At 39.5% G+C, this 14,945-nt stretch overlaps 1 protein-coding gene across 1 annotated transcript in view; it reads right to left on the bottom strand.

The window, feature by feature from the left end:
- LOC124721684 (zinc finger protein castor homolog 1-like) overlaps window positions 1-14,945 on the bottom strand; it is a 110,397-nt gene that overhangs the window by 47,718 nt on the left and 47,734 nt on the right. The window contains exons 3-4 of the mRNA XM_047246760.1: window positions 1,493-1,655; window positions 738-936 (exon numbers count right to left, since the gene is read on the bottom strand). Coding sequence (XP_047102716.1) covers window positions 738-936; window positions 1,493-1,655 — 362 coding nt within the window. The remainder of the gene's footprint in view (window positions 1-737; window positions 937-1,492; window positions 1,656-14,945) is intronic.

The raw sequence follows: 14,945 nt of genomic DNA, 5'->3' as shown, positions 1-14,945 counted from the left end.
ATAAGAGATTTATAGGTTAGCAGTGAACGCAAATGATGACATTTTTCACAGATGCAAAATCTAGATGCAAATAAAAGTGACAATAAATTGAAAGACTGAACCATCATTAAGCCATATCAAATGGAATTTAAACATTTTGTAATTGTGACACTAAAACTAGACAAAATGAATGAATTTGTTATATGTATACTCCACTTTAGCTTCACAACGATTAAAAGTTTAGTGGATAGTATTTGCATCTTGTAACATTTATGGTTATTTATTGAAATACGTCAGCCAATGAGAAAGTATCAACATTAAAAAACAGTCTGTACTACAATGATGCAGTATTAACAAGGTATTACAAATTTAACTAAGAAATGAACAGCATCTCAGTACACATGTTCATTTGCTAGAAAGAGGCTGGAATGAGATTCATACAACTCTGAAAGAGATTCTCATTGCTAATTCCTTCTCGATGTTCATTGTTATCAAATAATATATTTAACTAAAACAATTATCAGTTTTAAATCCTTTTAATCTCCTAGCTCCCTTTCCATGGCAATTAATTCAATGTCCCATTATCGCACAACAAAGACACTGGAAACTCTGTAATAAGAATGAAATATATTTTTACACATAACAGATACTGGATTAACAGGTATAAATCCATGAATTCTGGGAAAAAACATTACTATATAGATCCACAGAAATTTCAAAAACTGATGTTCAAATGGCACCTGAAAGTGATGTGATACCTTGATGCAATGGTAGTGAGTTTGCTTGCGATTGTGGCTGCACCCTCTGTATCTGTCTGAGCAATCATCCATTGGAGAATATCTCATAAATCCATGTTGAAGAGATTCGTCACGTTTCTTGTGCCATTTGAAATGTCTTATCATTTCCTCTTTCTTCACAAACACCCTGGAATTGCAGTCTAGGCAATGGAAATGTTCCCTGTAAAATAGATAACAAATTTGCTACATGACCAAGTGTTGTATAGGTATCATGATATACAGGCACTTTACTTAGTGTTCCATTAATGAAAAGCTATCAAATATCCTACATGAACAGCCAGTAGGGTCGAAGGTAATTCATTCGGAACAGGATGAAATATGGTGTTTAAAAAAAAGGCAAAGCATCATAGCACCAGAAACTGTTGTGTAAAATGTCTGTTGTTGAATACAGGAAATGATCATGTCAAAATATTTGGAAGAGTACAGCCTGAAGTTTGCAACAACGGTAAGTCACAAGAATGATTTCAATAGGTACTGGTTACCTAAGTTTTTACTTTTAACAGCTCACTTAAGGTTCAAAATGGTTAGTAAATACATATCATACAACAAAGTAATAATGAGCATTTAAAGAAGAGAAATATCAATGACAGCTCACTAAAGAAAACAAGCCCTAAAAAACTCCTTTTACACATTCATGAAATAAATGCACAAATGCAGCATGAAATTTGTCATCATACTGTCACATTACAGTAAATGTGTTGGAGTTAAACACTGACCTGTAATTGAGATCTTTGCAGTAAGCATTGGCACATTCTAATGCACTTGAGAAGCGCTTAACATATCGGGAATAGTCGATAGGCACAGCAGCCTTTCCATTACTTGTTGCATCTCTACTGGGGCTTAGTGGGGACATCCGATGACCCAGAAGGAGACTTCCACCTGAATCACAAACAAAACTTTTGCATGAATAATTTTATATTCTACAACATTTCAATGCATGTATACAGTTTTCAATCATACAATAAAGTTCTTAAATTTTCTTTATGTTGACCGTTCAAACTGTTTTCAAAATTTCTGAGTGATTCATATTTACTGCTTATGACAACCAAAATTACTGCAAAATACTGACTGGTAGCGTACATATTCCATTTGGCAGAGACCTATCCTTGAATATTGCAAGGGTTACATAATACCAAATAGTTTGAAAATAATTTACTGTTCAGCACAGTCACCATCTGATTATAAAACCTATGGTGTGGTTCACTCACACCACACTGTCATTGTGGTTTCTACAGTGTTGGGAATTAAACGTGACACGGGTTTTATTTGGTTTCCACAGTGTTACAAGTGAACCACAGCATGAGTTTTATGATCAAATGACAACCATTGACAGCCCAAATTGGTCTTTTTTTGTAATTAGTGTGATTGTACCAAATAATAAATTATTTTCTAAACACAAAATCACTGTGCATCTCCAATTTGGCTAAAATATCATTACATTCAAAACCAAATAGCTGCTGATGTAGTAAATTTGCATTGTTGTCTAAATATAAATTAGAACCAAAGAAGCTAAACTTTTTACACTAAAATGGCACACAGTTTATTTTGAATATGATTTTTTTACCTGATATTATATGCTTGTAACTGTGTTGCAATGACACTATCATTTGTAATTTATAAAGATGTTTATATAACTATTGTTTTGTTGATATTTGGGCTGTTGTCAATGGGGAGTGAAGGAGACGATGCTGAAATGAAATATGGAAGGAAACGTAATGTTCAGATACAATGAATCTTCTGGCTAAACCTAGAAACCTGTTTAAAAACTGCACCTGTGAAAGTCACAGAAAAGAGTTTGTGTCAGTAATTACGATTCCATGGAATTCAATGTTAACTTCTTTTTTTCAAGAACTGTCAGCAAAACCCAAAATATTTTAAAAGATCCTCATACTATATGGAAGGAATTGTAATAGAATATTTGTAGCAGTACAGCATATTTTTAAGAACATCTGAATATAAGAGTTGATAAACCTCTCTTTTTTTAAAAAAAATGAACCAAATTACAGTATTTCCAAACAGGCTCTGTGTAATGTTACTGAGGGAGGTGGCATAGTGATTAGGGTGCTGGACTCCCATCCTGAAGGGTGGCGATTCGAATCCTTGCCCAACTGTCCACATTTATGTTTTGAATGATTTCTGCAAGACAATACACCAGAATGGTTCCTTTCAAAAGGAAGAAGTTGATTTTCTTTCCTATCCTTCGCTCGTCAACTACATGACGTTAAATCTCAATCTTTCTTCCCTCCTCTATAATTATTAAAGTCACAGTTGCAGCCAAAGAAAGGAAAATTTAGGCTTCGTTCTGACGTTCTCTTCAACCAATGAAACGTTGCAAAACGATGCAATCAAATAGAAAACCATCCAATTGATTGGGCACCAGAATTAGGAAATTCTGTAGATCGATGGCTACCAGCGTAGCAGAATAATAGCGGACTGAATGTTCCGGCAACGAATGGAAGCCATTTCACATCGGGCTTGACAAACTATACATGGACAAAATCAAGAGGTTCCGCAAATAGTCAACCAGTTTGCTGACTCCACCTATGACAAACGTAAAAATTGTTGCAGGAAAGAGATTATATTTCGCGCCTCGGATACGAAAGGCCGACAATTGAACAGCAGGCTGCCGTAACCGATATTTCAGTAACTGGAAGCCCGTCTGCGGTTGAGCAGTCGGCGGCGGGATGGATTTCTCACGAGCAGAGGTTATGTTAAATAACGCCAGTCCGAACAGTAAATGCCACGTAAAAAAGCAGGAAAACGTCATCGGTGTTCTCCCCCTTTGGGTTTCTTTTTAGTTCCGGCTTAGGTTTCACCCTTTACGGCGAGGGGGGGTCCCGCGACTTTGTTCTCACACGCGGAAGATACAACCCAACCCCTTCGCCAGCGCAGCAAAAATGTAACTCAAAACCCGTCTTTCTCACACACCGTCTCCTCGTTCGCCTGCCGTCCTATTAATACGAGTCCAGCAACTGCCGAAATTCTCATTCTCGTTTCCAGAGCTTGAGATGTGAAGGGTCCGTTAGAAAAACAGGTTACTTACCTGAAGTTCGCCCGTGTGTCTTTCGCACTGATCCAAGGCGTCGAACAGAGGACGTGGAATACCACCGACTTTTTGTATATTACTGTGGGATGTATTTTGAAAGAAATTTCGAGAAATTTTTATTCTAAATAGGAAAGAGAGAACTAGATGCTGGCAGCCCTGACTGAACCGAGAAATTGTCTTGAAATCGCCTTTACCTCTCATGTATCGTACACATTTTCGGGAACATCTATTTCCCGAAATAACAGATCGTAATACTTATGTACAACGGAAAACAAATCTATCACTCACTCTCTCTCTCTCTATCTATCTCTCTCTCTCTCTCTCTCTCTCTCTCTCTCTCTCTTTCTTTCACACACAATTAGCGCAGCTCGTTGCTGTCCCCGTATGTTGCAAAACCAAAGGCCCCTAAAATAATATGTATGCCCTGGCTATACGTAATGCTATGCAGTAAGCTGAAAGGCGTAATGCCACGTCACTTCTTAAATAAAGGGTGACTGGAATCAGAAACTGTTTGTTATTTTCTTTCCTCAGTTGCAGGCGTTTACAAGTTTCAGAACAATAAAAGGTTACTTCGCTACAGACAAATCAACTGAGACGCTTCAAATCCTTTAATAAACGACTCATATGTGTTTGTATTAGCTCTGAAATGATTAACAGTGTGTAGCTTGGTACCGAGATGGGTTGCACTCTACGGTGCAAGTGGTCCTAAATAAGATACATATTTGCGTAAATGAATTGCTTTTAAGAGATAATTTTAATACAGTAAATAATAAATAATTTTTGATAGAAAATGTGCAAAATCAGGTTACCAAGTGAAAACGTTAATTTTATGGATTCTTTAACGGACGCAACAGCATCGGAAAAAAATACGTGGTCGAAATTTTTCCTATTTTTAATGCGTATTTTCATCCCTTTCGACAACAAGGTCATTACGAAGCATCAACCCTTCCCTAAAGAATGAAGTGACAGGATTAGTCCGTCAAATTGATGATCACGTTTATACTTTGCCCATACAGCGTTTTTAAGGAAGAGCCAGCTACACCACGAAATGACAATACTAATGATCCTACGTAAGAATTTTTGTATTATGTGTGTTCCTTCGTGGACGGTTGCCACGATAATGTTTTAACACGCAGTGAGTATCGAATGACAAAATAAACACTAATGAGATGAGATGCTAATTCCAATATTTTTGCACAACTTTAAGGCATAAATGGGCCAGGTGATGTTCTCACGACAAATTTTAAACAACGTAAACTACCAAATGAGGCTACAACAGTATCTGCGTCAAAACATGACAGTTTCCTCGAGGGAGATCGTCCTCTTCTGTTTCAGTAAGAGCATTAGTTATTCAGCTGTTTATTCTGTTTTTCAATTCTACAACAATTGATTCTGCTATACATATGGTTTAAGAAACAAGATGTCCAGGTAACCATTAGACAAACGATTCATCCCAATACGGTTGTTCCTGCTACTGTTAATTCTGCAAATAGAGGTGATTATTCGGGGTCGACGTGTGTATTCAACACATTGAGCCATTATCGCGAAAGAACAAATTGGCAGACCGATCACCATTTACCGAAATTAAAGTGAGAAACCTGTTAAATAAATATGTCCGCATCCAGCGTAGGTGGCTGTCATGCGAGGGACACGGGTTGCATTCCCAGCACTGCCAAGGCTTTCATCTTGGTGAGAGGACTCAGCCTCGTGATGCCAACTGAGGAGCTACTTGACCGACTAGTAGTGGCTCCATGTTCTGTAAAGTCTGCAAAACGGCCAGGAGTGCGGTGTGCCGAACACATGACCCTATACACCGCATCCACATGACAGCGCAAGGCAGAGGATGACACGGTGGTCGGTAGACATCCCTCGGGCTTGGACGAAGAGCTCGTTTTGAAGAAAACTGTCGTGGTGCTAGGATTCTAATGAGGTTGAATTATTTTTCCGAGAAACAACACGCTCTATCGTATCTGAGAAAAGAACACTGCTACCTACTATGGCTGACAATTTGCCTTCTTGTTTCTACCGTCGTTTAAGCGTCAACATGCCTTACCTATTTATTGCAACCTTTCGCAGCGTTGGTGTGCGTTATGTTCTGCTAACACACCGATTCTGACTTCTCTGTGATTTACCAGAAAAACGAGATCCCTTGCATGCTACCGCAATCGACGTCACACATCAAGTCCCGATAGTTGTCAGAAGCGAATAAGTACTGCCGTAACTGTGTCGCCGGACATCAAATACTAATAAGAAAAAGAGTAGGGCACATTATTGGTACTGCACTGCGTGTGAGTAATCGTCGAGGTAATGAATCTCCAATTTCAACTAAAGCGTGCTTATAAGCAGCAGGAACGGAGACGCCAGTCTAAAAAGGTGTGGAGAAAGGATTCAATAACGGAAGATTTCCAGTGCCCTTAGCTAGAAAACGGCCATCGTGTCGCGCGGCTCGCGACGAAATGAAATTAATTCGAAGAAGCCGGCGTTAATGACAAAGACGGCGCAGCTGTGCGCGGCTAAAATATTCGGTTTTGCTGTGACGGAGGGTGTCGGCCGGCGGAAGGGTTGCATGTGTGAAGGGCTGCGCGCGCTCCCCTGCTCCCAGCTCCCGGGGCCCGGCCCTCGCTATCAAAAGCCCGCACCCCCTCCCCCCGAGCCCGTCCCTCCGGGCGCATTTCAAGATCCGTCGTTTAATATATTTTCCTCTAAAACCCCTACATCCGTATTTTCTCACACATAATAGCAATCAAAAAGAATACTGCGGACTCTTTTATATAGCCTCACTAAAAGATTTCATATAGAATAGAAAATAGGAACGCATTTCTAAAGGTCGCGAACGCGGGTCGCGGCTTAGGGTAAGGGAAGAGGCTCAACCAGTTGAATCACATTACAGACACAGGTTTCCCTCCATTCTTAGCTTTTTTTCACTCGGATTTTTTTCCTTATTCATTTTTTAACCCTTGACGCACAAAGGGTTACGCCGAGGGACTCTCGTAAGGACGAGGATCGGAAATAAAGGATTGCTTCAAAGAAGAAGCCTTTTCCTACACATAAAGCACGAAAACCGTTAGCGGAGAATGTCTGCTTAAAAAAAAAAATAAAAAAAGAAGAACCGCGTCGACGCGGTCGTCTCAAGACGACTCTCCCACCCTCCCTTCGACGGTTTGCGCTCCGTAACTCGCTGATATTTCTCAAAATTCTGTAACTTGTCCGCTCGCAAAGTGAAAAGCACTTGTGCGTCAGGTCACGCAACAACACAAAGTGAAAACTATATCTCCCATCTCTGTGCGACAATACGAACTTTTCTTTTCTTATACAATATATTGTGAATACTCAACAACAACAAATAAAGTTGCTGGTACCCTTTACAAACGACAACAATTCTGAAGTATATTTACGAACTGCAGATAATCTAAGGCTGTCATACTTAATGCCAGTGAATGATTTTTGTGCTCTTCATTTGTATGCTACTCTGTAGGGACCATTAGTTATTGAGAAACTCCTTTAGCATTTGAAACAACAATCCTATTGTTTCTGATTCTCAAGCTAAATTACATGTAACACAAGGTGTAAAATTTTCGACGTTTTTACTGTAGAGCTCTTACGATTGAAGTCTACGTATCATAATCTGTTTGACTAGGCATCAAACATAGTAATTAAAATAAAACTATTAACTTTTTCGTAGCTGAATACGGAAATAATAGGCAGTGAGTAAGGCAAGAGCGGGTCTTCAGAAAACAGATTCTAATGCCTCAAACCGTTAATTTACTATGACCTTACACAATACTCTATGCAGAAGCACCCAAATTGACAACAAATGATTTGAAAACCGTTTCCCAAGTCGCTATGAGAAGATATGAGTTTCTCAGTTTCAAACCGAAAACAGGGAAGAAAAAAAGAAAAACTGCAGAGGTTAGCGAACTTCCTCGCCGCCAGAGCTACGCTTCATGAAACGCCTTTTTGTGGCTGATAGTGTGATTTATGAAAGGTCAGCAGATATTTGTGGAATTAACTTCGGGCTAGTGGCGTGAGACGCGTGGGCTCAAGACGAGCAAAACTGCTGTGCGACACAATTCGGCAGCGTGTTCTACATCTACGTTATGATGATCAGCGGGCGGAACGAGACATTACTAGAGGGCTTTTATCTCCAAAATAATCTTGAAAATTTCTCTATCTTGCTAGTCATTTATAACACGGAAAATATTCTGTTCTCAAACGTTTGTACAAAATTGTTGCAGCTACCATAAATCGATATGTAGACACTGTACTTCATTTAAACGACACTTCAGCACATAGTAAGCAAGACAAAAGTTATACATTAGTAGAACGTGATTCCTCGATGGCCGAATCTAAAATTAGCAGCTCAGTATTTTCTGCTTGACGATTTGGAAACTCATTTTCAAAATTAAAACGAAATATTTTGATTCTGGCTACGTTAGATAATTCAGTGACCAAACAGCGCAATGTTGTTTCAGAATTTTTATTGTTATCGTTATGATTTTTTTACGTTTCTTGTGTCTAGCCACATAAACAAATTTTCCATGGCACGCAAAAATATGTTATTAGAAGCAAACTTCTCGTGAAGCAAATGTAACATACCATCCTGGCTAGAGCTGACAGGGTCATGTCTGCGACCTAACCGACACAGGTTTGGCTTTATATATGTGACACTCGAAAACGTGTTTTGGATGGGACCAAAAAATTACTTTCATTCTAATTTTGTAGTAAAATATCCTACTTATTACTTTGGAACACTGAGCGAACAATTTCCTTTATTTTCATCGGCAGCTACAAAGCCAAAATAGTGCTCATATGAAATTAAGATTTTTAAACAAGCTGTAGCAAAATTTTCAATTTCTGATGTTGATGAAACGTTTCGAGTAAAAATTTGCGATATAGGTAAAATTCTATTTAATGTCTTTTGTGTGGACTTCCGAAACATCCAGCTGGATGATGTCAATGTGTGTCACTTTTTCTACGCCTGTGACGTAAAATGTTGCGAGTGCTATACGTTTGACTGATTTCTGCGTAACACCACCACCAACAGGCGCGAGATGTTAGTGAATCTGTCTCATGGGTAAAATGAATCATTAACGCTACGAAAGCGGTTTGGATAATTTTTTGAAAACAGTATTTTCAGACAAGTAACAAGATACAAACTTGTACTGAAAGCAAGTGTAGTATCTATTTTGCTGATAGAGTATCAGACATCTACATTACCTCTGTAAATGCAACGATACTCCAGAAAACTGTATTTCGATCTGCGTTCGGAAGACGATTTGTCATACACATTATCAAGGATTCGTGTTTTACTCCGCTGCTATCGCTGGTGGAGCGTTCAATGACTGCTGCGGAGAGATACCAGTTTTTACACGAGGCCTATTATTAAACGATAACCAGAGGTCTTCAGGGTTGCGAAAACTGTTGATCTCACTTATCAGAAATTTGGCATTATCTGGAAAAGGATTTGTTTGCGAAGAGCTGGTTTCACACTGTCGATGAGCTGTACACCGTCCCTGGTGTCATGTTATGCAGGATCTTGACAAACAACACCAGATAAAATCCTGCCTCCTTTGAATGTATTTTCGCTTTACATTTGTATTTACCGATTGCGGACCTACAGTTCTGTTATGTGCTTATCCCTTAAAAAGCATATTTTAATGTTTAGCAGCACCGATATATCTGACACATAACTGATCAAAGTTCAGTTACAGTACGCTAACAAGATTCTTTGATAGAGTGACATTCTGTACGTCGTTCACTCATCCTTTACTTCAATGATAGCCTAACATCTTGCAGACTTGCGTCAAATTAGGATTTAAGTATAACGACAGTCTATTTTAACTGGGATGTTAGATGATATGGCTTCCGCCTTTTTGCAAACATTCTGCTTTTTCTTTTTATCCAAATATGTTTCAGCACCTCTGTGCCATCATCAGTGGGTTTTTTGTTTACTGAAAAACTGTAAAAAGTTAAAAATTTCAGGTTATAATCGATTTAACAAAGTGAGGCCTAAAGAAAGTTTTTGTTCGTTTTTCTTCTTACTGTGATTTCACATTATTTCGTTTTGCAGGACCAACTGTATAGTGTCCTGCACCGATAGCTTGTCTGCAAACCAAATGATGTAAATGTATATTTGGTTTGCGGATGACAAGCTATGAGTGCAAGACACTGGTCCTGCAAAACCATATAATGTAAAATCACGGTAAGAAGCACGACAAACGAAAACTTTCTTCAGACCTCACTTTGTTAAATCAATTATAACCTGAGATATTTTCACTTTTTACAGTTTTTCAATTAAAAAAAAAACACTGATGATGGCACGGAGATGCTGAAACATGTTTCGGTAAAAAGAAACAGTAGTGTGTTTGCAAAAAGGCGGAACCCATATCCTATAATTTAACTGCAAAGGCGGAAAGAAAGGACGAGAGCTGCAGATCAAAAGATGAATATTTAATTGGGATATGTTACCACGTCAGGTGCCGATGTGGACCGCACATGTTTGCGCGTAGTCTGTGTACTCATTGGTCAGTCAGGCTGGAACAAGTATTCTGAAAGGGTTAGTTTACAACTGATATGCTTCCATCACACAGTCGGTTCCCTGCAAACAACGCACAACGAGCGATAATGACACGCACAATGCACATTCCTGAACTTTTACTCGGTGGCTGCAGCACACAAGCTACAATAACTTCATTTTGGAACTCTTCCATTGGCCCGCGTTTGCTCACAAAAGCAACAATATGGGAATTGTGGCTCGCGCAAACTATTATAATCCTTTCGTAACTGACGGTTGTAACTACCACTGCCTTCAGGAGAAATACGGTCACACTGTGACTTTACCAATTATAAATTTCCTAAACCTCTTGCTACTATCGGAAAACAGAGTGGTACAGCGTGCTTCATCATTACAGCAGAAGCGTCACCACAATTTTCGGCATGGAAAGCAAGTTTACATCTAACAAGCCTAACATTTATATCGTTCGAAAGAAATAGTAATATAGTGTCTACCCCTCCCCCCACCCCACCCTCCACCACCCCCCGCAACCAACTCTGCCCTCGTAAGTGTTAGCGAGGGAAGAGGGCTTCGAAGAATGCAGAATTATTCAGAATGACTTTTTGAATGCTCGACGTATTACAGCGTGCAGTAAGTTAACCGGCAGGTCACTTAGGCTGTGAATGTTCCGTCAGGTTTCCGATTCACTATGAAATTACAAAAAATTAAACTCGGTAGGGTTACTAGCGCTGGGATCCGTTACAACGGTCCCTGTTCATTTCTCAAAGCGCATTAATTGCAACTATGGACGATATGCACGTGTACAGTGGGCATAGGGACGGCATTGTTTGTACATTCTTCTCAAGCGGTAGCAGAATTATTTCCTTTGCATTATGTATCTTTTCTCCTAGTCATCAGGCTGGAATTCCTTTCCTTATACGGAGAGCCTCTCATTACTTTCATACCGGGTGAAGACATTGGAATTGATCTGAATGAGGCAGAGTCAACTCCAGCCCTTCCCTTCAAAAGTAACTTTTCACCTTAGGCTATATTATGAGGAGCACATTCCTTTGCGAGGTCAAGATCGATTAAAAGAGAAAATAAGATTGGGGTTTTACTTCGTGTACAGATAAGGTCATTAGAAACGGAGCCAACTTCGTACAAGACTAAGATAGGGAAGTAAATCGGCCATGTCCCTTTCAACGGAACGATAGTGAAATTTGCCTTGATCTATTTAGAGAAACCACAGAAAATATGAATCTAAACGACCAGACTGGGATTCGAACAACGATCGTCCACACATACAAAGACACACAACAAACAAACACACACACACACACACACACACACACACACACACACAAATAATTTTGTTGTTAATTAATGCGCCGTCGCAGCCAAATCCTATAACGCCCAATCCAGATATGGTCTCCAAAACTCATATTTTAGCTTGTTGATGAAACAGATCATGAAACCATATTCAACTAAGATATAAACTACCGTACGTATTTTTTTTTTTAATTTGAAACCCATTACGCGCCTTGGAGCCGTTCTGTAACGGCACGTGCAGTAAGTTGGGAGAAACGAGAAGTACGCCCCCCCGGCAGAAGCCCGGAGCCTAAAGTGAGCGATTACAATAAAAGGCGGGCAACGCGCAGGCGCTGCTGGCAACAGGTGGCCCGCTACAGCTGCATGCTCTTACAACTGCTTTAAATAAATCCAAATTCCCTCAACCAGATTAGTTGAAAGCGGGCTCTGATTGTCTGCGAGTGGAGGGGATCGTTTCCTTTATTAAACTAAGTGTCCAGCCACGCTGGCCCGCTGCGCCGCGTGGCAGATGCTTCTCTGCTCTTCCTACATCACATTTACTCCTTTCCTTAATCTGCAATACCTAATCATATTTCCTCCTGCGCCCTCGCTCGGTAATACACTATACTCAGAATCTCGATTTTCTTGTGAATCAAACGACTAACTCTGTGCAAAACACAACTTGCGATATTAGAAAAGCAGAAAACTGCTGTAAATGAAGATGAAAAATTCGTGCCTACACCGTCCACGAATCGAATGAGAAGTATGACAAGAAGAAAAACAAGGCCAAAGAGAAGGTGATAAGATAACTCGTGAAGATGACGGTGATGATAAAAGTACATAGTATTTTTGAATACAAATATTCTGATGTCGAAGTAAGTGGGTTTAAGAGAAATGAAGGCAAGACGTATACTATGAAAGAATTGAGACGTTAGACGTAAATAAAAGCAGCTGGTTGACGATTAACAGAAGAAGTCAATCTAATCTGCTATTTACAATGCGAACAATATGCAAAGAAAAGTCTATTCTTTTAGGGGGTGGGGTGGGAAGAAGGAGGGGGGGGGAGGAGGAAGGCGCCTTGTATTTAGGTCGTTCAGAGAAATAACCAATTATAACTACCCAAATCCAGACAGGTGAAAGTGAGAGTTCTGATAACATGAAGAGACCACCAGGTCTAACGGTAATAAAAGGAGAGCGGAAAACGTAGAAATACAAAGGGACTGCGTGGCGATTTATACTATGCAGAAACCAAATGGAGATTAATTTCACGGGCTGCAAGAAATTGCACAGGAACTTCGAGTACTGCAGTTAAAGTTTGAAAAAGTATTCTATGGCAAGTATAAGGTTTTGGACGAATATGAAAAACAATCAGTTTTAAAATTTATTTTTTAAATAATTTTGGTACAAAAATCGAAACCAGTCACTTAACTTACACATTTTAGTGTTTCGGTCAATCGAGTAAGTCTGATAACCTTCGGCTCTGCGAGTGGGTCAGAACTGCCAATCATTTCGTCATCGAAGAGCTTAAGTCTCCATTATCTCTTCACTACGTTGTGCTGAATATACACGCGATTAGTCTGATAATTTCACTTCCTTTACAAGATAACTGCATCTTGTAACTAGATACGCACAAATTCTAGCTATATGTTTTTGATTTAAGAGCGACAAATGTCACGTTTAGGTTTACACTATACTTTCGTGGCATTCTTTAGAACCGTATCAATTGCACCAATGTTCTGATGTCAAAGTTAGCCTCCTTTATCCCGAAATATTCCACAGTAATTTTGGTAGGAATAACAGTGCACGGCGTAAATCTCATCACTTATGTTCAAAATAACGCTATGTTACTTTACACAGGGCCCCTATTACTTTTGAGAATATTTATGTTCTACACGCTTCTGGAGTATTTATTCAATCCTCATTAACAAGACTTATAAAAATGAAGAGTTAGAAAAAGTATGTAGATTCCCAGCTAGTCCTCCTTCATATAGACGGCTTTACTTCACACGTCTCTATACCTGCACATTGGCGTTCCAGCTAAGTCTGCAATATGACTTCATTTTAAGAGTACTCTTACGCTTTTCATGTTGTGCTGGATTTCTGCACTGAATGTGAAATAATTCTAATTGTATTTCTGACAGAAATTATTTATTTTTCTCCTCACCATCTCACAGTTAATATACTTTTCTATGATACCTGACCAGTGATTAAGTGAAACATCAACTGGAAATATTTGTATAAACGAATTCCGTTCATATCGCTCTTTGGAAGAGAAAAAAATTTGATAAGCAGCTGTGACATAAAGCCCTAATTTGACATGTTCGATTCCACGTCGTTTTATGACGAGTCCTTTAGTTTATTTTTCGTATTTTCTGATTACCTATTTGAAACTTCCCAGTTATAGAAGAATCCAATTCGAAACCTGACACCAATGTGTACCACGCACGCACCACTTATTGAACAATACGGTACCCTCATTCCCTCTCCCTCTGCGGCTATAAGAACGGCTCAGATCGTTTCACAATGCTTGCACGGAAGACGCTACTACTTTTTGCCAGAGATACACGTGAAACCTTGTCGTCATTACAATAGCTATAAACGGAATTCGCCGTCAGGTAAGGCACTCGCGACAATTTTTACATAATAATGACGTAGAAGCGCTGTCAGAAATGACACAGCGCGGCAATGTGAGAACTTTGTTTTGGACGAGGAAATGTAGCATTTTCTACCGGGAGCCAAAGGCCTTCGAGTCTAAAATAAGATCTTTGAAGACAGAGGAAGACAAAAGCAAGACGGAGCAAGTCGACACTTGGAGGAAGGTGTGAAAAGAGGTGGATACGAGGGCGCGCAAATAAGAACACGCCAGTGAAAGACGGTTTCTTTTCTGAGAACAGTCTGACCTATAACTTTCCAGAAATACAAAGTGTCGCCATAGTAACGTGTTCGTGCGTCGCTCTTATATAACGAAGAGATTAATTAGCGCGAGGTGTTGACAGTACTTTCACACAACAGACGCATTCCCTCATAGCAAACCACTTAGAGTGTCATCTATGTCAAGCTGTGTGCCATACGACAACAGTATACGAACGCAAAATTTTCAGCGGTGCCACACTGACCTCCGATGATAGTCAAAGACAGTTAAAGATAATACTTCTTTAGTATGAAATCCTGTCAGCTTTTCCCAATATACTAATTCACTTCAGGCGACAAGGGCAGAATTTTTTTCTCTCTCTCTCTTCGGGACATTTGTGCTATTCATGAATGTTCTAAGACGTTAGGGTAGCAGAATGTGAAAAATTAGTCTTCGTGTCAGTGCTTTTGA

This window comes from Schistocerca piceifrons, chromosome X (genome assembly GCF_021461385.2).
Source record: "Schistocerca piceifrons isolate TAMUIC-IGC-003096 chromosome X, iqSchPice1.1, whole genome shotgun sequence".
Classification (NCBI taxonomy): domain Eukaryota; kingdom Metazoa; phylum Arthropoda; class Insecta; order Orthoptera; family Acrididae; genus Schistocerca; species Schistocerca piceifrons.
This window is presented reverse-complemented; position numbering and strand designations above follow the sequence as displayed.